This window comes from Galeopterus variegatus, unplaced genomic scaffold (assembly GCF_000696425.1).
Source record: "Galeopterus variegatus unplaced genomic scaffold, G_variegatus-3.0.2 Scaffold849, whole genome shotgun sequence".
In the NCBI taxonomy this organism is placed as follows: Eukaryota; Metazoa; Chordata; class Mammalia; order Dermoptera; family Cynocephalidae; genus Galeopterus; species Galeopterus variegatus.
The window spans coordinates 238,661-265,322 of record NW_007726960.1 but is presented as its reverse complement, the minus strand read 5'-3'; the positions used below and the strand labels follow the sequence as shown (position 1 = coordinate 265,322).

Here is a 26,662-nt window from a genome sequence, read left to right as displayed (position 1 = left end):
GGAGGAACGGCTGCGAGGGCAGGGGAGGGAACTGCACTGATTCTCTCTCTGCTGAGGACTAGGCGGTGGTTCAGACGAGCCCCGCACACTAGGATTCCGATCCGAGCGCGGCCCCCTCGGAAACTGCCGCCGCCTTCCTCGGCTCAGCCTCCGTGGACTACAACCCCCAGCAGGCACCGCGGCGCAGCGCTGACTTGCGCAGTAGCGTCCGTTGTAAAGCGCCGTGACAACAGGGCGAGGGTGGCGTGGAGTTAGGCGGGGGCGGGGAGCGGTCCCCTCCGCCGCGTCTGTCCCTTTCTGCTGCACCCCGCTCTCCCCTTCTCCATCAGTTCCTCCTCTGTGAGCCGCTGCACCTGCAGTCCTCGCCTGCCTGGTCTCTTCCGAGGGATACATGCGCTGCCCCTGTTTGTCTCCGGGGTGACGGAAAGGGGCGCGGGCGAGCGTGCTGGGGAGAACGGCTCCAACTCCGGGAGCCGGCGGGGCTGCCTGGAGGGGCTCTCTCCTGTCCGGGACGTGAAACAACTTAGAGCGGGAGTACCAGAGGGAGTAGCGAGGCGAAGGGTTGCTCTCCTTTGCACCCTCCACTCCGTCACTGGGAACCTCGTCAGGCGTTCTTAACGGGAAATCTGCGCAAAGAGCGTTCGCAGTGAGGTGGGGCAGGGTTGCACCTGCCTTGGCATCAGGTAAGAAAGTGTCAGGAGTTAAACTTCGGGTGCATGAATTGCCCTTTCTGTGTTTTGTGTGTAAGACTCTGATGCCATGCAATGGTTTTGGGGATCTAAGGTGATAGGTGTTTTTAGGAAGGATGTTTGCATTAGGACACACTGACCAATCATGAGCACAAAGTGTGCGAGATCCTGGGAACATCTTCTAGAAAAGGGTGACAAAAACGTTTGAGGATTCCACTGAGGAGTGACTGTCACGTGGTGAATGAACATTCTCCTGTGACACTTGAACAGGTCTGTTAGCAAATGGTCAGAGCAGTTCTCAGCCTATGACTGATGTAGGGTGCAGGTACTAATACCCCCTAATCTTCCTTGCAATAGGATTATTGCTTCTCTTTTCTACTTTGCAGACCACAGCAGTTTAGGTGAACTGAGCTGATTTTATCAGCACCTCCTCCTCCCAGTCAAGTCCTGCAATTGACTTGAATATTCTGGAAAACATTACAGGTGTTTGGGGGTATCTCACTTTTATTTTAAAAATCTCACATATTACACGTACACACACACATGACTTGAAAGATGCTAGAGGGAAAACTATGGCTCTTAGCTGATTTTCAGCCAACATTCAGAAAGAAATATTTTCTAACATAGTAGCAATATGTAAAGAGAATAATTGCTGGGAAATTTTATTTTTTGGTGAATAAACTAAATTTTTAATTTAGAAGAATTAAGAAAAAGAAACCTTGTTTTGAAAATAATTTACAAGTTATTTGTGAGGGTTTAAGGGATTTTTCACTATGTGCAATTTCTGTGCTTAAATTACAACTATACACACGTTTATGGTACAACTTCTGGATGGAAATATTCATTGATGGGAAAAAATTCAGTAATAATATGTAATAATTTTAAAAGTTTTATTGAGGTACATATCAAGTCTTATCCCTCTAAATACTTTCAAATATTTTTTGAAATTATTGGAACACATGAAGTTATTGTAAAACATCCCTGCTGATTAATAACGTTTCCATTGAAGATTACTATCAGCCTTTTGTGCGGCTCATTTAAATTTTCAGTCCAGAGGGCATTTGTTGTTTCATCTTACTCAGAGCACACTGTCACTGCCACCACCACCACCATTGTTACTACTTTTACTACTGTTACTACTGACATTTATCTGACATTTATTGAATGCTTACTTTGGGTTTGTGCTGTTTTATCCTGGCACCTCCCCCTCCCCCCCCCTCAAGAACAATTGGGAGACTAGAGGACGAGAGATTTGTCTAAGGTCATACAGATAGAACATGGGGTCAGAAAATGAAGCCAGGTTTGTCAGACTCCAGCTCTTGTGCTTTTCTGACTTTAGTGTCTTTTACTGAAAATCCCAACGCTGAGCCCTTGTAATATTGCCTTCAAAACCAATATTCTTATAACTCTACATGCATTTATCATCTTTCCCGAACTTCTGCCTTCAAAGCCACACATTCCTCCCGCAGGGTTTTCTGGGGTTATCATGGCTCCAGCCATGCTGTTCACCCTTCGGTATTGCAGCACTAGGTCAATGTGGTGTTAAAACATCCATCTCTTAAAAGAAACCTAAATCTCAGGAAACTTGGTTTGGAAGATAACACATATATAAATAAATATTAAAAAGGAAGTGTCAAGAAGTAAGTGTGGAAGAGAATTTCTGGAGTTTGGGGCGATAAAGATATTATCTTCCATTTATTATTCTAATAAGGCATTAGAAACATCTTTTGTGCTTATTTATAGGGAAGTACCTGTTAAAACCTTTAAAGTATTATTTTCTAGTCATCCTTTAACAATTTAAATGTATGAATACTTTTCTGCAGTTTGAGCTTGTGGTGATCAGAATTCATATGAACAGAGCTATTGCTGTTATAGTCTACATGGGGTGGCTGCATAGATCATTTGTTTAGGGTTCTGGAGTAGACAGCCTGGGTTTAGGTGCCACATCGACCAGTATTATTGTGATCATTTGGGCAGGCTTCTTAACCTCTCTGTATTCAGGGATACCCGAATAATGGTACCTGTGATTTACTTTGTAGTTCTGTTATGAAGATTGAAAGAGAATACTTGCAAAATATTTAGAACTGCCTGGGATTTAGTAAATAATTAGTAAATATTGGCTATTATTTTCCTTCACAGTGATGGGAAATGATTGTCATTGAAAAACGTGATGTTTGTTTTTTATTTCCCATTTACTAAAAATCACTGAGGAACTGCAAATCAACACTAAATGAATAAAATGTGAACCCTACTTTCATATTTTTATTTAAGACAGTTAACAAAACTAAATAAAAAATCAATTTATACATATCTTATTTTTTTGTTTGGAATACTTTTTATTTGTTTTTGTAAGCCAAAAGCCAGGTTACAGAACTGAAAAATGTCCTGTTACTATTGTTCTTGCTTGTTCCTAACCTGTCAGTATTGGACCTCCCCCACTGAACTTTAATGCTTTAATATCTCAGCATCAAGGGCTGCATCTTTCTCAACTTGGAATACAGATTAGTGTTTTATTTAAGTCTTAATTTATGGCCAGTTTTTCTTTCTCTCGAAAGGGCAGAATTTATTTTGCTAACATTCTGCATTTAATTTGCTAACCTATTGTTCTTCTTATATAGGATAAATGTGGCCAAAATACATAAGTGTCCTTTTAAAAAAGTGAAAAAATTTTTATTTTATTATTTTTTATTATGGAAAAATTTTAAATGTAAACAAAAGTATAAAGAATAGTAAAACAAACCCCATGTGTTCATGAGTATTTACTCTCTTTAGAAAAATAACAGCTTTATTGAAATATAACTCACATACTATAGAATTCATCCATTTAACATATAAAATTCATTTTTTGTGTGTATTCACAGATATGTGCAGCCATCACCATGTTCAATTTAGAATACTTTTATCTTCCCCAAAAGAAACTTCACACCCTTTAGCGCTCACCCTCGAACTCTTTTACCCATCCCCACTTCCGCCACTTCTAATCTACTTTCTCTCTCTATGGATTTGCCTGTTCTGGACATTTCATATAAATGAAATCAGATATGTGGTCTTTAAGTGGCTTAATTAGGATAGTGTTTTTAAGGTTCATTCATATCGTAGCATATATCAGTATTTCATTCTTTTCTTTTTTATGGCCAAATAACATTCTATTTTATGGATATACCACCTTTTGTTTATATATTAATCAGTTGATGGGCATTTGTTTCTACATTTTGGCTAATATTAATAATGCCACTGTATCAGTCTGTTTTTGTGTTGCTATAACAGATTACCTGTGTCTGGGTAATTTATAAAGAAAAGAGGTTTATTTGGCTTACAATTCTGGGACAGCTGCATCTGGTGCGGACCTCAGGCTGCTTCTACTCACAGCAGAAAACTGCAGACAGCCAGCGGGTCCAAGCAGATCACAGGGTGAGAGCGCGTGCTTGACAGGGTCTTTAACACTTAAACATAGAACTAACGTATGATCCAGCAATTCCACCCCAAGGCATTATCTGAGAGAAGTGAAAACATATGTTCGCCCCAAGGCATTTTCTAAGAGAAATGAAAACATATGTTCACCCCAAGGCATTATCTAAGAGAAATGAAAACATAAGAGAAATGAAAAATTATATGCGAATGTTTGTAGTAAATGATAGAGTTTGGATGTGTTGTTCTCCTAAAACTTGTGTGGAAACCTAATCCCTAATGTGGCAGTTCTGGGAGCTGTTTGAGTCATGGGGGTGGATCCCTCGTGAATGGATTAATGTTTATTGCATTGAATCTGTAGAGTGATTTGGGAAGTATTGCCATCTTAAGAACAATAAGTCTTCAGATCCATAAACATGGGATGTTTTCCATTTTATTTAGAACTTCTTTTAATTTCTTTCAGCAATGTTTTATAGTTTTTTCAATGTTTTATAGAGTGTAAGTTTTACACTTTTTTTTTTGCAGCTGGCAGGTATGGAGATGTGAACCATAGACCCTGGTGTCATGAGCACAGCACTCTAACCAAAGTGAGCTAACTGGCTAGCCCTAGTTTTACACTTCTTTTGTTAAATTTATTTCTAAGTATTTTATTCTTTTGAGTGTTATTGTAAATGGAATTGTTTTCTTAATTTCATTTTAGGATTATTCATTGCAAGTGTGTAGAAATACAATTGATTTTTGTATGTCTATCTTGTATCCTCCAACTTTGCAGAACTTAGTTATTAGCTCTAATAGGTTTTTAGTGAATTCCTTAGGATTTTCTATATGCAAGATCATTTCATTTGTGAGTAAAGACAGTTTTATTTTTTCTTTTCCAATCCAATCTAGAAGCTTTTGTTTATTTTTTTCTTTTCTAATTATCCTAATTAGAATTTCCAGTATAGTGTTCAATAGAAGTGGCGAATGTACACATCCTTGTCCTGTGCCTGGTCTTAGGGGAAAGCATCTAGTTGATCACCATTAAGTATGATGTAAACTGTGGATTTTGTGTAGATGTCTAGTTCTAGTAACTTTCATTCTATTCCAAGTGTGTTGAGTGTTTGTATAATGGAAGAGTTGGATTTTGTCAAATTCTTTTTCTGAGTCGATTGAGATAATGAGGTGGTTTTTCATTTTTCTTTTATTGATACAGTATATTACATTGATTCATTGTTGAACCACCTTGCATTCTTGGGGTAAATCCATTTGGTCATGGCATATAATTCTTTTTGTATGAATATTTTATTGGATTCAATTTGCCAATAGTATTTTGTTGAGGATTTTTGCATCTGTGTTCATAAGAGATATTGGTTTATAGTTTTCTTGTGATGTGTTTGGTTTTGGCTCAGATAACATTAGCCTCATAGAATGAGTTGGAAAGTGTTCCCTTCTTTTATTTTTTGGAGCAGTTTATGAAGAATTGGTAGTTTGGTAGAATTCACCAGTGAATCCATCTGGGTCTGGCCTTTTCTTTGTGGATAGTTTTTTGATTACTAATTCAGTCTCTTCATTTGTTGAGGTCTGTTTAGATTTACTGTTTCTTGTTGAGTCAGCAACAGATACCTGGGCTCGAGTGAGAACTGCTGATATCCTGCCCCTCGGGGGGAGATATTTCTCTGGCTGGGAGCTGGAGGAAGAGGGTGCACTCTCTTCTTGGCTATACCAGTCTGCAGTGGAGTTCCCATTTTGCTGAGCTGGGAGTAAGGAGAGAGAGGGTATGAGTATTAGTTGAAATACCACGGACTTTTGCTGTTCTTTTTTTGGGGGGGGTTCAAATACTAGCTTTGTTATCTACCTATTTTTTTTTTTAAATCTGCAAAGCTGTATTTTTATTTTTTTTAAAGTTTATTTGTTTAGGTTTTTTTTTTAAATTCTATGATGTTGTGGAGCAGTTGGGGGAGAAGGGGGAGAGGGGAGGGGAAAGAGGAATGAAATAGGGTGGGAAGGAGGAGGGGCGGGGTTGAGACCTGTGGCACCCCCCTCATTCCTGCAGGGGAGGCCAGGGGGCATCCAGCGGTGGCTTGGTCATTGCTGGGCTGGGTGCAGATGTCAGGGGGATGTGGCTGAAGCCCTCACCCCCCACTGCCCCAGCTTGGGAACCTGGGGTGCTTCTTGTGGCAGCTCAGTGGTTGTTGCTGGGCTGGTGTGGCTGTCTGGGGGAGTGGCTGAGGCCCTTGGCCCCCCCACCGCCCCAGTTCAGGAGCCTGGAGCTCTTCCTGCGGTGACTTGGTGGTCGTCGCTGGGCTGGTTGTGGGTGTCAGGGGGTATGGCTGAGGTCCTCAGCCCTTCCCACTCCCTGCTTGGTAACCCATGGGACTTCTGGTTCTTCTAGGTTTTATAGGTGTTCTTTGATGATGTGAGATCTTTACTAGTTAATATCAAACTTTGCCTCTGGTGTGTGGGTATTTTGTTTTTTCTTTCAGTCTGTGTTGGATTATTTGCTGTTCCCACCACTTAAACTCTGCACTGGAACTAATTTGTAGTCCTTTGCTTACTTCTAAAATGGGGGAACTTCCTGTGGGGACCAGTACTTGAGTTCTCTGGTTAATCTTAAATTGCTGCTTTGCTACTGATTCCCCCTTTTTTTTTTTTTTTGCTACTGATTCCCTGGGGAAGGCTTTTTGTGCAGCTCAGGTTTTAATGGTTGACTTTATAGGTGCTTCTGGGTCTCATGAGATCTGGTACACCTGGGTTGTGTAGAAACTCTGGTCTGGGCCTGAGTCTTTTGAGCAAACAGCACCTGCTGTGGTTCTATATTCCTGACAAGTCTCCCCTGAGTGGTCCTGCACTGATTGGGGGGCAGATCAGGTGTTCTTACTGTGCCCCAGTGTTCCCCCAGTGAGTCTGTCTCCCCCACCTCCTGTGCTCCAAACACATCCCATGGGATGGGCCATGTGCCAGATCCTTGTGATGACTCACCAGCCTCTGAGTGGCTCCTTCTTTCCAGTTGTTGTGGCTCCGTGCTCCTATGTGGGTCCACAGGAACTCTGTTAGTGGTTTTGCTGGCCTGGGGGTTCCCAAGGCCCTCCTCTCTTCTGCAGCCTCCAAGCAACTTCATCTGAAGGGCACAGCTGCAGCTTTTGCCACCTCCTGCTCTGTGTGCTCATCAGGGCCAGCCTTGAAGTGGCCGGGGCTCTAAATGGTTGGAGTGGTTCTTTCTTTCTCTCATCGTGGCTTCTCCTGCCTTCATGTACTCTGTAGGTCTCTCCTCCTCTTCCCCTGATCTCTAGCAGTCCAGCTTGGCTGTCATTGCTTTTTGATAGGTGTAAATTGGTTGATTGTGGGAGAGGGTGACACTGGATACCGTCTATTCCACCATCTTGACTGGAAGCCAAGGGTTTTTTTTTTTTAAATAAATTTTGCCATGTAAATTTAAAATATATGATATGACTTCTGTGGATTATGTATTGTTGGGTTATTTTCTCTAAATCTCAGTTTCCCAACCTTCAGTGATGGAGTGCTTATTGTCAGGTAGCCAGGTGAAGATCCATCTTATTATCAAATCTTTAGTGTTCTTCTCAAGGTGCCACTTCTGATAGCAACTATCCAAGGTCAGGCACAAAAGAAGTAAAGCCAGAGTCAGGGATTCAGGTGTACAAGATTAATTGAGTATTTATTATCAGGAAAACAATTCTGGGATAATTGCATCTGGTGTGGGCCTCAGGCTGCTTCTACTCATGGCAGAAAGCGGCAGGCAGCTGGAGGGTACAAGCAGGTCACGTGGCGACAGGAAGCAAGAGAGCTATTGCTGTTCTTATAGAAGATTTTTTTGAATAAATGTGTTTCTCCATTTGCTATATGCCCTTAAGGCCATTTTCAGAGACTTTATATGGTTGTTTTTAAAAATAATTTTCACCTGTTTCACTGGGGAGCAGGTACATGGAATTTCTCACGTGTTATGCCAAAAGTGGACCCCTCTGAAAGTTTAAATTGCAAAACATACTAGTTATGGGATAATTATTTAACTTAGATTTCCATTAGATATCAAGGTACTCTAGTGTTTGTAAGGCTATTCAAGATTAAGTAAAAAACTGGTTATATACATGCTTATTAGGAACACAACTGCTGTGTGCAAAGAGAAAATTTTTGTAGGTGTGTTTGCTTGGTTTGAGCCAAAGAATTAAGCCTTTTGTGCATAAGCAGGGATCTTCAGCAACCAAACATCATTCAGACTCACTATCAGATCCATCTTTGAAGCCAAAGTAGAAAGGAACTTCCCTTTGAAATCTGTTGTACTGCTGCCTAGGTTGCTTTTTAAAATCCACCAATTTTTTTTTTTTTTCCTTTTTGTCTTTTTTCGTGTCTGGCAACGGATCGCAACCCTCAGTGCTGCGCCCGCACCTCGCTCAGCCAGTGAGCGGGAACCGGTCTGTATGTGGGATCTGAATCCTCGGCGGGAGCGCCACCGCACTCTCAAGCGGCGCACTGTAGCAGTGCGCCACCGGGCCGGCCCTAAAATCCACCAATTTTTAGCAAAGGAAATTAATGCTATGGCAACTTTGCATAGGTGAGAGTTTGTGGTTTCTTAATTTCTTGGGAGTGGGCAGTGCATCTTCCTCCGCTTCTGCCTTTGGAACTGGAGAGAGAGGCAGTTGGGAAACATACGGTGGCTACTGATCATCAGCCCCAAGTTTTAGTTTTTCTGTTGTTCTTTAACTCTTTAAAAATGTAAGTCCTTATTGTTCAATAAATTATTGCCAACAATGATACATGATACCACTTGGGACATGGGGGAACCAACATACAGGATTATGATGTAATGGAATTTATGAAATTCTGCTATGCATTACCTTATGTCTTGCCCTGGTATGAAAGTCAGTGTTAATGTTGGTCTGAAATAATTAAGGTAGTTGTGGAAGAGCCATTTGTTGGACCTAGGTTTAAAATTAGCCCTCCCTCAACACTCTTTTTGAAAATTAAAACCAAACACAAATACCTCTACTGACACATGCTTTTTCAATTTTTCAGATATTAGTTGCAGGGCATTGGCAGCTTGAGACAAAGGTCTAGAGATTGTACAAGCAAGGTTCTGCCATTAGCTGAGTGATTTAGGGGAATCATATAACTTCTGTGGGCTTCTCCTATAACATGGGAGGACTAGGTGAAGGATGGATAACTTCCAGCTGCTTAAGTTCTTTGATTTGAAAAATAATTCTCTTTTTAAGCCCTGGAAAGGCAACTAGTGGCAGGAAAAAGAAGGGAGGGCTGGCCAAGCTCAGTTGGTTAGAGCATGGTGCTGATAACACCAAGGTCAGAGATGCGGATCCCTGGGATTCCTGTACCAGCCAACTGCCAAAAAGAAAAAAAAAAAAAATTACCATAAGCAGGGGAGGTGGGAAAGGTAGAACTCCACTATAGAAAATACCCACTTATGCCTTTACGTATTAGTTAAATCAGTGCTTCTCAAGCTTTAAGGTGTGAGTGAATCACCTGGGGATATTGTTTGGGGAGGCCAAGATTCCACATTTCTAACAAGCTCTTGTGTGGTGCTGATACTGCTCGTCCAGGGATTATACCTTGAATAGCAAGGCACTAAAATGTCTGGGAAAAGAGGGCTTTCAGGAACTAGCAAAGTGGTAGGTAAGTAAGGAGAAATTGATAGTGCAGGAGAGAAACAAGAAGGATTTAAGTGTTGCCTGTATTATTTTGTCAATAGAAATAGATCTTCAATTTTGTGTTAGAAATCCATGAGAAATTAGTGTTTGGTGTAGACATTTCTATTTATAGACAATGTTGGAAAGTTAGCTTTTCACATTGGAGGATTTATGTCCTACATTTTAACAAGCTGAAAAAATTTGTTCACTAGCAAAGGTTTTCAAGGCCGTTTTCACATGGTAGCTGTTTTCACTTGGTACAGTCATGTGTGTTTATAATTCAAACTCCAGCTATGTCTCTTGTGGCCACTTATCAAAGGTGTACAAATATCTCTTCCAGACCCTGATTTCAGTTCTTTTGGATGTACATCCAGAAGTGGAATTTCTGGATCATATGATGTTTCTTTTTTTAATTTTTTGAGGAACCTCCATACTGTTTTCCATAGTGCTTGCACCATTTTACATTCCCATCAACAATGCACAAGGGTTTCAATTTTTCTGCATCCTTGTCAACACTTGTTATGTTCTGTTTTGTTGGTAGTAACCATTCTAATGCATGTGAGGCATTACCTCATTGTAGTTTTGATTTCCATTTCCTTGATGATTAGTGGTACTGAGCGTCTTTTTGTATATTTGCTAGCCATTTGTATATTTTCTTTGGAGAAATGTCTATTCATTTCCCTTGCCCATTTTTAAATCAGGTTGTTTGCTTTTTTATTTTTGAATTGTAGGACTTTTTTATATATTCTGGATATTAACTCCTTGTCAGATATATGATTTGAAAATATTTTCTCCAATTTTGGAGGTTGCCTCTACTGCATTCTTATTTAATTCTCACAACACCACTCCTATCTTTATTTTGTAGATGAGGAAGCTGAAGTGTAGAGAGATTCAGTAACTTTTAGTAACCTGCTCCTAGTTGCATGGTTAGTATGTGGTGAAACAGGAATTCAAACTCACACAGGTTGCCTCCAGTCTGCGCTTTTTACCACCACATTATTCTCAGCCAGTTTCTTGGCCAACTTTGAATGAACACAAATGGTCTTGGTTTCTGTGATCAGCTTATGTGGGAGGCCTACTTTAAGAAGCAGATTGATCTACATTTTAAAAAGTACAGTTGATCCTCATTATTTGAGATTCTGTATTTGCGAATTTGCCTACTTGCTAAAATTTATTTGTGACCCCCAAATCAGGGCTTGTGATGCTTTTGTAGTCGCTCATGGTCATGTGCAAAGCAGCAAAAAATTTGAGTCTCCTGATGCACATGTTCTCAGCTGTCATAAAACAGTGACTCTCTGCTTTCTTGTTTCAGCTCTCATACTGTAAACGAGTGTCCTTTCATGGTCTACAGTACTTTATGCCACATTTTTGTGCTGATGGGGTAATTTCAGTGTTTAAAATGGCCCTAAAATGTACTGCTGAAGGGCTGTCTCATGTTTCTAAGTACAAGAAGGCTGTAATAGACTGTATGGAGAAAATACAGATGGTCCCTGACTTATGATGGTTCGAAGATTTTTCAGCTTTACGAAAGTGATGCGTATTCAGTAGAAACCATACTTTGAATTTTGAATTTTGATCTTTTCCCAGGTGTATTAAGTGCATTTTTCGACTTATGGTATTTTTAACTTAGGATGGGTTTATTGAGAAGTAACACTATTGTAAGTTGAGGAGCAGCTGTGTGTGTAATTAGATAAGCTCTCTTCAGGCAGAGTTATAGCACTGTTGGCCCTGAGTTCAGTGGTCATGAATCAACAATAAATAAGGTATCCTTAAACTGAAACACACAGAAAACAACATCATGTTTGGATTGGTTGACAAAAACGTGACTAGAGGCTTGCAGGAACCTAAACCTGTGTTTTCCCTATGAGCAATGGCTTAGTATTTGCTAATTCAGTATTTGTGGCGACCTTATAGAAAACTTTTGCGAATAAGAATTTGACTGCATACCCAAACTACTATTTAAATCAGCGTAGCATGAAGGGAAGCCTCATTTATATTAGATAAATGAACTGTTTTAGAGTCCCGGGGTATGCGATGCTGTGCTGTAATGTGCTTTCACATCCACCACATTAGTAACTCAGAGGTAGGTCGGGCTGGTAGATGCGCACTGTAGATGAGAAATCAAAGTACAGAGAGGTGGTGTGGGCTGCCTGAGGACACACAGGTAGTTAGGGGTATAAATGAACCTGTACCCCAGTTCTCCTGGTTCTTTTTTGGTGTGATTTTCCCTCTTCCATCTTGCTTTTCTACAGTTCGAATGGCGCGAGGGACTGGATGCTTTCTGAGTACTCGTAATGTGCCAATTCTGGGCTCCGTCGTTTGCCCCATTTGACCTCATTTGTTCTTCTAGGCTATTCATTGTAACGGGAGATACTGAAGTCTCTCCGAAGACCAAACTATGAAAAGAAGTTAGGTATTTCTTATGTGCTAAATAGTGTTGGTAGATTTGAATCTTGCCTCCGAAGAATGTTTTCTTTTTCTTGTTACTTTTGTGCCATTTACTCCTAAATGTCTCAGAAGAGAGAATTAGCCCAACAAAGATGTATAATTTCTCAGCCCAACAGGATTGCAAAATATCTGATTAATGTTTCTTACTACTTGGATTTGTGGTTTCATATTTGTGTTCAAAATACAAAAAATTAAAAAAGTTTTGGCAAAAAAATTAAAGGGTTCTGTTTTGGCAGCTGTCTCATACAGGGATCCAAACCCTTGACCTTGGTGTTTATAACACGGTGTTCTAACGAACTGAACTAACTGGCCAGAACCCCAAATTAAATTTAATACAGAAATGTTCTTCTCAAAGGTGTCCAAGTTTAATTTGCTATGCTTTAAGAGAGAATTAATTTGTGGTGTGAAGTGGATTTTTATTATAAATAAATGCTTTCTTTTTAGAGTGAAAGAAAATGTCTTTGTTTAAAGCCCGTGATTGGTGGTCTACTGTTCTGGGAGAAAAAGAAGAATTTGATCAAGGCTGTTTGTGTTTGGCTGATGTTGACAATAGTGGAAATGGCCAAGGTAAGCAACTATGACCATGCACCTTGGAACTAAGCTTTAAAGAGATCAAATAAAACAACTTGCCTTTGTAAATATGAGGCTACTTCAGAAAGTTCATGGAAAAGTAGAATTAAAAGGTAATATGAATCTTTCCATGAACTTTTTGAAGACCCCTCATATGTACTTTGTAGAACTTAATTGCACTGTCATAATTATGCCCTAATTTTGAAGGTAGTTTTTCTTATAAGTATTATTTAGGTAGCAAGCTGATAAATATAGTTTTTTTGTTCTTTATTTTGTTCTGGTTTGTGTTGGTTCTGTCATATTATTTGCTTGAATTCATAAAAAATTACATGATATCACTTCATTTGTTTTCTTTTGTTGCAAAATTAGGTCTTGTAGGGTAATTTGTCAAAATTTTGAATTCATTGATGAGAAAAAATTTTTTTTGGATCTGAAAGTCATTCATGTCATAATGAAATTATGCTAGCTCTATTTGTTAGTAGAAAATAATTATTAAATCATTGCTTTCATTATTATAATACTGAAATCCACATATTATCTTATTCTTATATTATTACTCCTCTTTGCACCTTCATATTTTTTAAATGGTCTTTAAAACAGGTTAGTTTCATATCATTGCTATTTGAAATTTGTATTTGGCTTAAATAATTTATGGTCATGAACTTTTTTTTTGCAATCCAAATAGTCATTGTCCTCTTAAAAGAAAACTTATAACCATTCTTTTATTCAGTGTATATAAATATTGTCCCTTTTCATTTTTCTTTAACTGATTTCTCTTGCCTATAATAAAAACAGTAGGATCTATGGAAAACAGTGTAAGGGGAAAATTATATTATCAAAGAAGAAGAGTGGGAGGTACTAAACTGCACTGAACACTTTCTGAATTGTTTCTAAGGAAAATCTGGGTCCTTCACTCCCATGTATAGGAGACAGCAAGGCCTTCAATTCAGAGGGTGTCTTTGGTAGGTTCCTTAACCTGGATTAACCCTGGCTCAGCCCAAGTGTTTGTTAAAGCTTATGATTCCCCTATTATTTGGCAACATAAGAGAGTCATGCCACAAAAATACCTGCCGGAGAGAACAATTTCAAATCCATTTCTGCCTAAGTTATCTAAAGCTCACCTTGGTTGGAAACTGTACTTACTGATTGTCTGAATAACATACTGTTCAGTCATCCATTTCTATTGGAGCTCCTCACTGGGGTGCCACCAGAGGGTTGCCAATATGCAGAGATATTGCTTTCCCCACTTTGTGGCCAGCTGTGAGCAGCTTCCTCTGTTTTCCCAAGTATGTTCTACAAAAGTCATTACGTGTGTGTGTCCCACATAGATAAAAACACTGATCATTACTTCCCAAAGCCTGGTCACCTGTGTTGTTATTTCCTGGGGCAATTATTACTTATAAAGATTTTCTATCCCAGACATACAGGATCCTATGAGATTGTATTGTGGGGTGGTATCTGTGAGCTTAGGTATCTGCGTTTTTATTTATGTTTCTAAATGAACCATTTTTTCTTCCTTTTTTTATTTGGCAGCTGGCCAGTATGGGGAACTGAACCTTTGACCTTAGTGTTAATGTCTAGTGTGCAGAACAGAGATAGAGATTTGGGAGTGAGCAGTTTGCTGGTTGAATTTTAAGCCCTGAGAATGGATGAAAATGAACAGGGAGAGAAGTTGGAATAAGAGGGGAGGAAGTATAGGACTGTAAGTTGGAGACTGTGAGCATTAAAGGGGAAAGTTTGGGAAGAGAAGCCATTGAAAGATTCTAAGAAGGGCAGGCAGAGAGGCAGGAAAACAAGCTGGGCTGGTGCTTGGGAGGCAAGATTTAGTGACAGGAGGACTAAACGTCTCCGTGCCATTTAGCAGCAAGCAGTTCATTCGTGTCCTTGACGCGAGTGGATGAGTGGGCACAATGGTAACAAGATGTAGATTTGCAGTGAGTGAGGAGTGGGAGGTGAGGAGATTGAGTGTTTATGGCTCTTTAAAGAAACTTAGCTGTAAAGGGAAAAAGGGAAGATGATGATTTGGGGACAATGTAGGGTCAAGGGAAGTGGAAAAATTCAATGTGTAGTAGGATAGAAGGTATAATTGATAGAGCAGGGACCCAGAGAAGACAGTCACAGAGGGGATCCGGTGTACAGGTGGAAGGGCTAACCTTGAAGAGGCAGGGAACTTTTGTTGAGGTTGACGGAGGGCGAGAAGGTGAGAATAGATACAGATGTAGAGAGGTTTGCAGGCCCAGTTGGGAAGTTGAGACAGTATTGTCCATGGAACCTTACCAGAGGTGACCAGAGGGTTCAAGGAGGATAGTAGGGACCTTGAAGTTGTTTCAGGGGAAGCCGACTTGACATACAGGAGAAGGGTTCCTTGCTAATCTTGAGAGTCCAGTTGAAATTGGACACCATGCGTTCGAAGTGGTACCTGCTTTCCCAATTCTCTCAACTTAAGATTCAGACACTTGAGAGAGATGGTGAGAATGAGGGAGGGGAGAGAGAACCTGAATAATCCAGTTTAGCTTACATTTCAACCTGTGTGCTGGAGGGAGAGTTGATTACTGGAATTGGAGCGGAAGACACATGAGACTAACTGAAAAATAGCTTCTGCATTTATCGTTTAGCTACTCGATATTTATATTGCACATAGGGCGACTGTCCCTCGTAGAACTGCACATACATGTGCTCTAACCTATCTGCAATGGGAGAAAACCATGTATACCTGCTTCTTGAGAAGCAGTTTCAGGCAGCCCCTGCCCTTCAAATTGAGAATCTCTGGGTGATGTCCCTTTCTCTTGTTATTCTGTCATGATCCTGTTCCAATATTCTGCTGCCTCACATACATAAGTGGTATGTACAGTGTCCATAACTATATAACAGTTGAGGGAAAGAAGAGAGAAGGAAAATTTAAAACGTTAACATGAAGGAGCAGTAAAGATTGTGTGTTAACTTAAGGAAGACGTGTTGGGGGCTACATTCCTCAGTTTTGCAACTGGTCAACCAGGCAACTTCTTTTTTTTTTAAGCTTTGACCGGCCTTCTGTCTGGTTGGACATCTTGGTCTTGGGTGCTAGGTGAAGGGACTAGGGACATGGTTTAGGCCTTCATTTGTGAGGGGTCTGGAACACTGATGCTTGCTTGAGGAAGACTGCAGTAGTTTCATTTACTGCTGGTCCAGGCAGCAGGGATCCCTGAGTTTCACTCACAGTTCTTCCAACTCCAGCAAACCTTTCTGAGATGAAGTTCCTGGTTCCTGCAGCCCCTACCAGGTGAAAGCAAACTGTTTCGTTGGTTCCTGTGTATTGGAAAGGAGAAAAATGCATTACTCAGATCAAGAACTGTGTACTAGCCGATGAGTTATATTAGTTGGCTCCAAGAAGAGACTAGAGGGCCCGGCCTGTGGCTCACTCGGGAGAGTGTGGTGCTGATAACACCAAGGCCACGGGTTCAGATCCCATATAGGGATGGCCGGTTTGCTCACTGGGTGAGCATGGTGCTGACAAGAAGAGACTAGAGAAATGGAAGAATTTGTAGTTACTCTTTAAGGTTTACTGATCAACCCGAACTCTGTAAGACCCATTACACTTTAATAGCAAACTTGGTTATTAATCAGGGATACAATAGGAATCACCACATCTGCATATTTAAGTTTTTTGTTGAATTTTGGAAACCATCCAAAATCTGGCCTTGGAGTATTATTGATTTTTATTTTCTTCTTGGTGGGGAGATAGAGTTCCATTAGCTTTCATATAGCTCTCCCAATATAACATCCCTCACTGTACCTGTTAGAGAACCAAACAGGTGTTCTATCATTTTCTAAGAAAACATGTTTCCTTTAAACTCTCAGAAGCTGGGTGAAAAACCATGGGTTGGCTTTGTTCTCCCACTGGGTGAACTATGTTAAACATTTATTTATCCCTGGGCCTCCATACCTGGCAAGAACAGTATCTTTCTGGGCTTTCAGAATTAGAAGTAACTGAGAGCCAACGTTCAGTATTGTCACAAAAGCTTGGGTATTTCTCTTTCCTCAGTACACCTGGGAAAATGACTGCCAGTCCCGTAGGGCAGGATCTGAGCAAAATTCATTGACCATACACAGCTTTGTCATTGTTCATGGGGCTCTGACTCTAATTGGACTTCAGTGAGGGAATGGGTGAGAAGCCATGACTATCTATTACGGTGGCTTAAGTTGTCCTCTTTTTCATTGACCTGGAATATTTTTGGTTATAGACTTCAAAAAGAGGTCCTAATGAGATAAACATATAGTAGAATGCACTACTCAGTAGTATTAATAGTTGAATACTATTTAGAAAAAGAAAAAAGAAATGAACCACTTAAAAAAAAAAAGACATTAATGGCTTTTTATTTAATGCCTGCCTGTTTATTTAATCCCTGAGGAATCCCATATTAATTAACCATAGTTTGAAGATCTGGTCACTATAATGGCCATCCGGACTTCCTCTATCCCTGAAGAGAGGGCTATTTCGAAGTCAAATCTTGGTTGTTTAGTAAGTAAAAATGGAGCTTAGGGCTTGACAGAATACATAGGAAGCTCAGTGGGGAGTGTTTTAGAAATGTTTCGAGGTTGAAGAGTTCTGTAAGCCTTCTAGACTCTTCTAGTAACTCCATCATAACAGTATAATCTCTCTTTCTGATCATTGCTTTTACTTAATAAACCTGGAGGTATTTGTCAACTTATTTGTTATGTAATTTAAAACCCAAAGAATCAGTCTCTGAATTGGATTCTCAGTGGTTAAGTCCCACTTACACAAGTGGTAAGAATTCTTTCTGCAGAGTCCCAAAGACCCTGAGTTTTATTTTTTACCCTGAGATGAGAATTTTGAGGTTTAAACCTGTTGTTCTCTTATTTTAAATTATCCAGTGCCCTTAGAAAAAGCCATCTTATGTATGGTTTGGCATTCTTCCTTCCTGTTTATTTGGCCTGTGGCAGCAGCTGTCCAGTCCACTAGAGTTTCATCTGCAGTGGGCACAGGGTCCCAGATGACCAGAGGTGCTAACTTGATTAACTGTTCATTCGCTGTGTGTAAAGCTGCTTAACTGTACCTAGAACTTTGTGTCCCAACTCAGCTCAAGAGCCAATTCCAAATATCCCTGCAGGTTTTGGTTCCAGCAGTTTATTCTCTGGTGCTCATTTCTTTCTTTCTTTTTTTATTTTAAAGATGACCGGTAAGGGGATCTTTAACCCTTGACTTGGTGTTGTCAGCACCACACTCTCCCAAGTGAGCTAACCAGCCATCCTTATATGGGATCCGAACCCGTGGCCTTGGTGTTATCAGCACCGCACTCTCCCAAGTGAGCCACGGGCCGGCCCTCTGGTTCTCATTTCTACATCGATTATCTTTTTTTTTTTTGCCGTGAGTGACAGGAAACTATGATAAATTTAAGTAAAAAAGATGGAATGAGAGTGAGATATCTCCCCCAAATGCAGGCAGAGGTTGAACTGGCTGAGCCTTAGTGGGGCCTGGAGTGAGCATGGCTCCAGAGACCTTGCAGACTTTAAGGGAGCTGCAGTCAGATCATCTAGCACCAGATTCCTGATGACCCATGTGTCTCCATTCCGGATTGAAGTTCCCAAGATAGTACCTCTCTCATAGGGTTATTATGAGGATTTATGAGTTAGTACATGTAAACTACCTAGACCTTTGCCTGGCACATAGTAAGCTCTCAATAAATATGTAGAACTTGTACATTTAAGTAGATGGAAATAAGTTTCCTAAGGCTAGTATAACTACCACAAATCGGGTGGCTTAAAACAACAGAAATTGATTCTCTCACAGTTCTGGAGGCTAGAAGTCTGAGATCGCAGTGTTGGCAGGGCCATGCTCCCTTTGAAGCCTCTAGGATCCTTCCTTGTTTCTTCCAGCTTCTGGTAGCCCCAGGCACTCTTAGGTTTGTAGATGCATCACTGCAATCTCTGCATCCATTGTCACATGGCTATCTTTTCCCTTATGTCTCTGTGTCTTCATATGTCATTCTCCTCCCCATGTGCCTTTTCTTAAGGGACACTGGTCAACTCCTATCACATGCACCTAATTGACTGTCACCTCATTTTAACTTGAATACACCTGCAAAGATCCTGTTTTATATAAAGTCACGTTCATAGGTACCTGGGGTTAGTACTTCACCGTATCTTTTGGGGGGACATATTTTAGCCCACAACACCTATCCTACCTTTTCCTCCTCATGTACACAAGACAAGACATTGTTAATTAGGGCAGTTCATCTAGCGAGACCTCAGAATCCTTTTTATTTATTCTTTTGGCAGCTGGCCAGTACAAGGATCTGAACCCTCAGAATCCTTTTTAATACAGTGCTTTTGACAGCCACAATCAGTTGTAGAGTTGATACCCTATGATGAGATCAGTTTACAACCTTACACTAGGCCTTTGAAAAAGGGTTTGCTTTAACTTAAGTTACGATTTTGGTACCAAATCAAGGCTAACGAAAAAATGCAGTATGTTAATACATTGAATAACGGTGATGTAAAGCTATTTTTGAAAGACTGTATGTTATTAAAATAAGTTCCCTTTACTTATACCTTCTATGAGCAGAGTGGCCTTTGTATATGAAGCAGAATTGGATTCTTTTAAATTTTAGATTTCTCTTTTAGATATTAGAAAATTTATTTCCAAAGATATTTGCTAATGTTTGTTTCTTCAACAAACATCTTTTTTTTAAAAATCTCTCTACAGATAAAATAATTGTGGGTAGCTTTATGGGATACCTAAGAATCTTTAACCCCCATCCTGTAAAAACAGGAGATGGATCTCAAGCTGAAGATTTGCTTCTAGAAGTGCATCTACGAGATCCAATACTTCAAGTGGAAGTAGGAAAGTTTCTTTCGTAAGTAAAGTCCACTAATTCTGGTATTTCATTTTACATAGAGTGTGTCAGTCCCTTACTGTGTCTCTTTTGTAGATTCTTCAAAGAAGACTGTCTATGAATTCCACACGTTTTCTGCATAATATCACCTAGACATCCCTCAAATACTGAATGCTTTTTATGTGGAAACCTGTACATTTAAGATAGAATAATTTAGGTTCTTTTTATAGTATCAGACCTAAGACGCTTGACAGATCAGAAGCTTAAAGGAAAAGAAATAAGGTTTTGAAAACAACCAAATGAAGAAATAGAAGTATTTACTTACGTAAAGAACAAATCATGCAAGTTATGTAAGTGTTCAAATCATTAGACAAAGTAGCAGATGGCCATTACTTTTTGGCTCATAACCTTGAAATTTTAAAACAAATCACTTATTTGGAGTAGAGAGGTCCCATAGTTTCTTGAAAAAAGTCAGCTCAACCCACAAAGTAAGTCTTCGCCATATAAGAGCTTTGTTTCAACATAGTTTACTTTTAAGCCTAATTTATTTTAGAAAACTTTGTTTTAGAAAACTGTTCAGTGTGAACTTTGTGTAATATGTCTGCTTTTTCTTTAGTGATGATATTGCTGATTTTATCTTATTTTCATATCAGAATTTTCTTAAAATTAAGCCTGTATTTCTAAATCATTTAGAAGTATTGTGAAAAGTTATCATGTAGGCAGAACCTCTTTCTGAGCCCTCTTTTGCCATTTTAATTCTGGACAGTGCACTGAGCTCTGGATTTCGGCTCACTCCATTTGCCCGTCATTATTTATTGACCCCACATGCCATGCCATTTTTTCGGGGCCCTGACTTCTGCTGGAAAACCAATCACTCACTCATGAGTGTGAACCTTCTTCCAGTGATAGGTTTCATTCTGTTGGGAAGCTGCAGCATGGATATATGACAGGCTGTATCAGATTTTGTGATTGATGTGGTTGGAAATATCTACACCATCTAAAAGCACATGATGATTTGATGTCCATCTGTACCTAGCACGTATTAGATGTATAGATTTATAAAGTAAGGAGACAAAAGGATTCTTCCTTCTAAAAATCATTTTTATCTTTACATTTGAAAAAAAATGAAATGTGCAGCTGGCTGGTTAGCTCAATTGGTTAGAGTGTGGTGTTGGTAAGACCAAGGTCCAGGGTTCGATCCCTGTACTGCCAGCTGCCAAAAAAAGGTAAAATGCCATCAACAGTCATTCTTGACAGTAGTCCTTAAGTGTAGCTCTCATCTATATGATTATTTGTTGGAAGAGGAGGAGATTAACATTAATGAGTGGATCCTGTAGGATAGGATCCACTATTTATATAGGCCTATATAAATATTGTCTCAATATTCGTATCTGTAAGGCAGATATGATCTCCAGTTAGAGAGAAGGAAAACTAAAGCTCAGAGACTGAGGTCACACAGACCAGATTCAGAGCCAGGTCTCTCTCACTCCATACTTCGCTATCTTTCCATGACATCATGCCCTTTTCCTGAAAAATTGTTTTGAGTGTCTAGGGTACGTATGAAAAAAATTTGAAGATGATATCAGTTATGTGATTGTTGTGTACGTTTGCATTTTCTGGTAGCAGAATGAGTGATGAGTATTTATATATCCCTTGTACCAATGTTTTGCAGATATTATCTAATACAATTCTTATTTTGTAATGAGATACTAACACACTGAATGATGAAATGATAACACATTTAATAAGATGCAGAGTCAGAACCCCAGTCCAGGTCTCAGACTTTAGTTAGGGTCCTTGTCGTTTAGAACAGAGTTTGTGTCACAGGTTGTACACTGGATTCCTGCTTGCACATGTGGGCCTGCACAGTGTTTTAAATTTAGAAAAGCTGCCAACGTTTAAGAAACAGGAGGTTTCACATAAAATCCCTGCTTTCTGGTTTTTCTTGAAAAGTGTGGATATCTGGCCACAGGCCCAGAACAAAGTAGTAGCCACCTCCCTTATCCAGCCCCAATCTCCAGTTAATCACAGCCATATACACCCTTTGCTCATTAACATCTACTGGCGTGGCTCTTAAAGACTGAATTTAGGATTTTTAGACTGTGCTATGTTGTTGTGTCTGGTAACCACTTGTTATGGACTGGGAAGTATAGTGATGACACTGGTAGTTTATTTCCATTTGAGGTTTAGTCCAAACTGAAGTATTTTCAATACCTTTAATAAAATTTTAGAGCTGGAAGTTATATATGCCATTTACTACTAATGATTAGCATTTATGGTGCTTTATATCCTACAAGGGGCTTTCACGTGATTTTATTTCATTTAATTGAAACCTCTTATATTCCAGAAGGGGAAACAGGCTCAGGGAGATTAAGCAACATGCCCAAAGTCACAGGTGAATTAGTCAAAGAACCAGAACCAGAACTTGGATCTCTTTATTGCGGGAGAGCACTCATGAAGGGGCCTGAGATCTGACTCTTTCTTGGAGGCTCAATCTGAAGGCAGCTCCTTGAGGCAGAATACTTGAATCTCTGGAATTGTCAAATTGGCTGTTTATTGTTACATTTATTTTTCAGTTTAGAATGTTATCTAATGATTTTTTTTTGTTTACTCACAATGGCTGCAATTATGCAATCTTTTGGAAATTATTTTGTTACATCTGAAACTAATACTTAAAAAATTTTAAAACTTTTCCCATTTTTCAGAGGTACTGAAATGCTTTATTTGGCTGTGTTGCATTCTAGAAAACTTTGTGTCTACTCTGTCTCAGGTAAGAAACATTTTTTTTCTAATGTAGAATTTACATTACAAACTGAGTTTCTTAATATTATAAAAGAGTAGATCTTCCCTAGCACTGAAGTGGTAGTGAACACAAATGTTCATGAAGATTTCCTTGTCTTGGCTAGCATTTCCCATTGTTTGTTTATTCTTTCAGATGCTTACGCAATTTACATTTTCCTGGTCTATTGTTTCTGTGTGTACTTATATTTCTAGCAGACAGTACCCTATAATCTTCTTCCTCCCAGGAATTGTGTCCAGGATTGCCTATGACTAATAGAGGTCAATCCTGGGTACTTAGGACATTTGAGACTTAAATGTTCAACAGTAACAACAAAATTCACTAGATGCTGAGTCATAGTGGTTTGAAATACATTTTCTTTAGTGAACCTAAAGTGTTTTCTCTTTACAGTTCCAATTTCTTGGCTTTTGGTTGTCTTCACTCAACCAGACTTCAAGGCACTTACTTTGAGGTTTAATCAGATTTCATTTAATGATGTGGTTCAAGTATAGTAGTTAATTACGGTTTGGTCTCAGCATTTTGGCCCTTATTAAGTTTAAAAGGTAACTTAAAATTTTTTATTTCTGTTGTTAGATAAATTTTAGTTCAAGTTGAGACTTATTTTTATGGATGTCAGTATTGGGGAAATTTTTAATGGTGTGATATAGCCAAGTGTCTGTGGGGTAATTCCTTATACAAAAGATGCTCTCCTTTGGAGTTTGCTCTTAATATTAGCTTCTAGGATTTGGATTTCTCAGACTCATTCTCTTGATTTGGGCTTTCTTTGTATTTTGCTTTCAATGTGAGTAATGATTCATATTTACTATCACTGAGCTGGGTATTCTTGGGCAATCTCTTTTTGGGGTAAAGATCTGTTAGATTTCTAAAGCAGGCTTGGTAACCTGGCATATGGTATATGGTGGACCTCCAGTAAGAACTTGTTGGATGAATGAGTGAACACATTTCTGGGCAGTGTTGAGGCTCTTTATTACTCATCACCATGTGCTGTTTTCTTCTCCTTCTCTGTTACAACTGTCGTTTTCTTTTCCACTTTTTATATCGGAGGCCTGATAGAGTGCATTCTAATTGGTTTCATGGTAAAAGATGTTGTTCCTTGTAGTGATAGGGCATATACTTGGTATTCCAGAATAAATGCAGAAGGTATGATATAGGCTACTTTATTGCATGGATCTAGTTGTTGCTCTGTTTTGATCACAAGCCTGTTTGTTAACTGCCACTGATATTTTACTGAGTTACACAGGCCAGGGAGGAGGTCTGTAAATGCCCACAGTTACAGTCATCCTGAGTACTTCTTGGGGAAATTAGTCCCTTCTGGAGGCTCCATGGGGGCTCTAAGCAGGGCAGAGGGGAGGGGCATTTTAGGAACTAGAAATTAGATTAGACTCTTGGCCTTCCCTGATTAGAACTATGTATGGCCCACAAGACAGACCTTGTAGAGTTCCATTGGGCCTTAGGGCATAGACTAGGGATAAGATGCGTGCTTATCAAAAAAGCCCACTGAAAGAAGCTGGCATGTTTGGTGACAATTTGTTTATGGGACATTGGTATCTTCCTTCAAATAAGTGTTGAAATGAAAGTTATTTGCCATGGGAATGGTGGTTTTATTGCTCTTTTATTTTTTGTATTCATTTAAAAAGCTTTGTATTCTCTGGGGACGAGAGTTCTCCAAACTACGTTCCCTTATGCCCCGCCTCATTTCTATTCTGTCTTTGATTTCTTCAGCCTCTTATGATATGTAGGCCGAACTCTCTTTAAGTTAATGTGGTAAGTTATTTAGCTAGGGTTTTCTTTCTTTCTTTCGTTTTTTTTGGCCCATATGGCTGGTTTGGTTGTGATTACCCCACAGTTTCCTCACACCTCACCGATTTTACTACCATTTAGATTCCAAAAAACCTTCGTCTCCTAAAAGGGTCAGCTAGCAAATTTGAGTCTTTCTCTTTGCTTTTTTTTTTTTTTTAGTCCCATTGGCATTATTAAAACAACAGAAAACCAAACAAAAACCAAAAAACTTTAGACAAATTAAATTTAACAGAGTTTAATTGAGCAAAGAATTGGGTGGCCCCCAGAACTAGAACAGGTTCAAAGTGACTATTGGGCTACAGGGCTACACCGTGTTCCCATAACATTTATGGACAGAAAAAGGAAAGTGACCTACAGAAGGCGGAAGTGAGGTCCAGAAACAGCTGGATCAGTTACAGCTGGGCGTTTGCCTTATCTGAACTTGGTTTGAACAGCTGTCTGCCAGTGATTGGCTGAGACTCAGCTACTTGTTGTAAGAGTAGATTAGAGTCCATTTACATATCAAGTTAGGTTATGTCTAAAAAAACCTGTAGGACAAACTTAATTTGCAGTAGGGGAGATCTCCTGTTACCATTTCCTGGGAAATGGAACTGAGTAGAAGTGATTCTCCTCCAAGAAATTCTCCCTTGTTAGTTTTTCCTCTTTGCTGTTAAAAGAAAAACTTTAGGTACATTAAATTTAACAGAGTTTAATTGAGCAAGGAATGATTTAGATATTGGGAGGTTCTCAGAAACAGAAGAAATTTCAAAGAGCTCTGGTCCTCAATGTGGGCAGGCAGCTGTATGGACAGAAAGCAGAGGTGAGGTCCAGAAACAGCTGGATTGGTTACAGCTGGGCATTTGCCTTATTTGAACATGGTCTGACCAGTTGGCCACCTGTGATTGGCTGAAGTTCTAAGGTTTGGCTTCTGTGATTGGCTGAGATTACTCCTGTTAGGCTTTGCTTGTTTATGTACTAAGTTAGGTTGCTGTTTTTTTGTTTGTTTGCTGTATGTGGGAACTCAGGGTACAGGAGCATCTTCAGAACAAACATAGTTTAACTTCACACAACCCTTCACCTTGTAGAGGGAGAGGGAAGGCCAGGCTGGGAAAGGTGCAAGTGGTGTAGGGAGCAAACAGATCTTTTCCTCTACCTATCTTAAGTTCTCCAGCCAGAGCCTGTAAACTAAACTGGCTAAAGACAAAGCAACAAGAGAAAAACAAGCAGAAGTTTATTAATGTGTGCGTTGCACGTGGACACTGGCAGTGTCCAGCGATGAGTGCATTAGCACTTGGGCTTTAGTACCATTTTAGGCTAAACAAAAGAAAGTGGGTTTGGGGTTTCTGGATGGGGAAGGCAAGTTATGGGAAGGGGACCAGGAAAAGCATAGTAAACAAGGGTCGTTTAGTTAGTTTTATTTTGTAGATTTAAGTCAGAGCCTTCTCCACTGATGAGGGTTGAGTCCTCTTCTTCCTGTACTGCAGAGGGAGACTCTGTATACATGGAAATTACCTTTATAAATCTAAATTTCCTTTATAAAAGGAAAACTTGTACCCTATTTTCAGGGTGTTTTCTTTCTCAATAGCCTTTAGCTCAAAATAATCCACAGGCTAAAAAGGCCTATTTTGAGGTGGCATCTTCTGGCACCCTTCACTGAAAATTTTATATTATTGATGCTACTTTCTTTTGGGAAATTGTTATTGGCAATACCCACAGAAGGTATAACCTTTACTGGGTGGAGGACCAAGTTCCCTGAAAGTTGTTAAATGGAGGACAGCCAGGCACCAGGATATGTCGTGCCTGCTTCTAAATCTGCTTTGAGTGTTGTGTCCTTTATCAGCTCTGTGATTTTGGGGAAATTTCTTAAAAATTTTTTTGAACTTAACATGCTTCAATTCTAAAATGGAGGTAAAATATTTTTATAACCTCAGTGTATGTTAGGAAATCCTTCTGGACAAAAACAAACAAACCTAATTAAATAAATGTTCATATAAAAATATGTGTATACATTATACACACACATATATACACATATACATGTAAATACATTTAGATTGCTTTAATGATCAAATACTACCCTTTTGGAGACTATTTCCTTTGATTTATGAAAGTTAAAAATTTTCTTTAACTTTTGCATTTTGAATGAATGAATGAATGGCAAAGATGCTTCTTTATGGAAAAATTGCTTTCTGGATCCTTTTTTCTTTCTAACACCTCTTTTACTCATAATGTTCTTGCCTCATCACTGAGCTATGCTATAATTCTAAGTACTCTCTTACAAAAGCTTAGTACCAGAGGTTAAAATACAGATAAAGAATTTTTTTTTTTTTTATTTGGAAAGAACTAGAAAGTGATTGTAGTACTTACATTCTGTTAAATGCAGAGAGAGTATTTTTCTTTGTTTTGAAGGGGATTCTTCTTGGCAGACTTCAGATAAAACACATTGTCCTGTTTACTTGCTGAGGGAAGCTTAGAAGATCTCTCCATTAAATTAGAATATAA

At 39.4% G+C, this 26,662-nt stretch overlaps 1 protein-coding gene across 1 annotated transcript in view; it reads left to right on the top strand.

Moving 5' to 3' along the window:
- Positions 1-224: 224 nt before the first annotated feature.
- Positions 225-26,662, top strand: part of BBS9 (Bardet-Biedl syndrome 9) — a 221,082-nt gene continuing 194,644 nt past the window's right edge. Inside the window, exons 1-4 of the mRNA XM_008572932.1 lie at positions 225-683; positions 12,623-12,745; positions 19,452-19,602; positions 22,287-22,351. Coding sequence (XP_008571154.1) covers positions 12,634-12,745; positions 19,452-19,602; positions 22,287-22,351 — 328 coding nt within the window. The 5' untranslated portion in view covers positions 225-683; positions 12,623-12,633. The remainder of the gene's footprint in view (positions 684-12,622; positions 12,746-19,451; positions 19,603-22,286; positions 22,352-26,662) is intronic.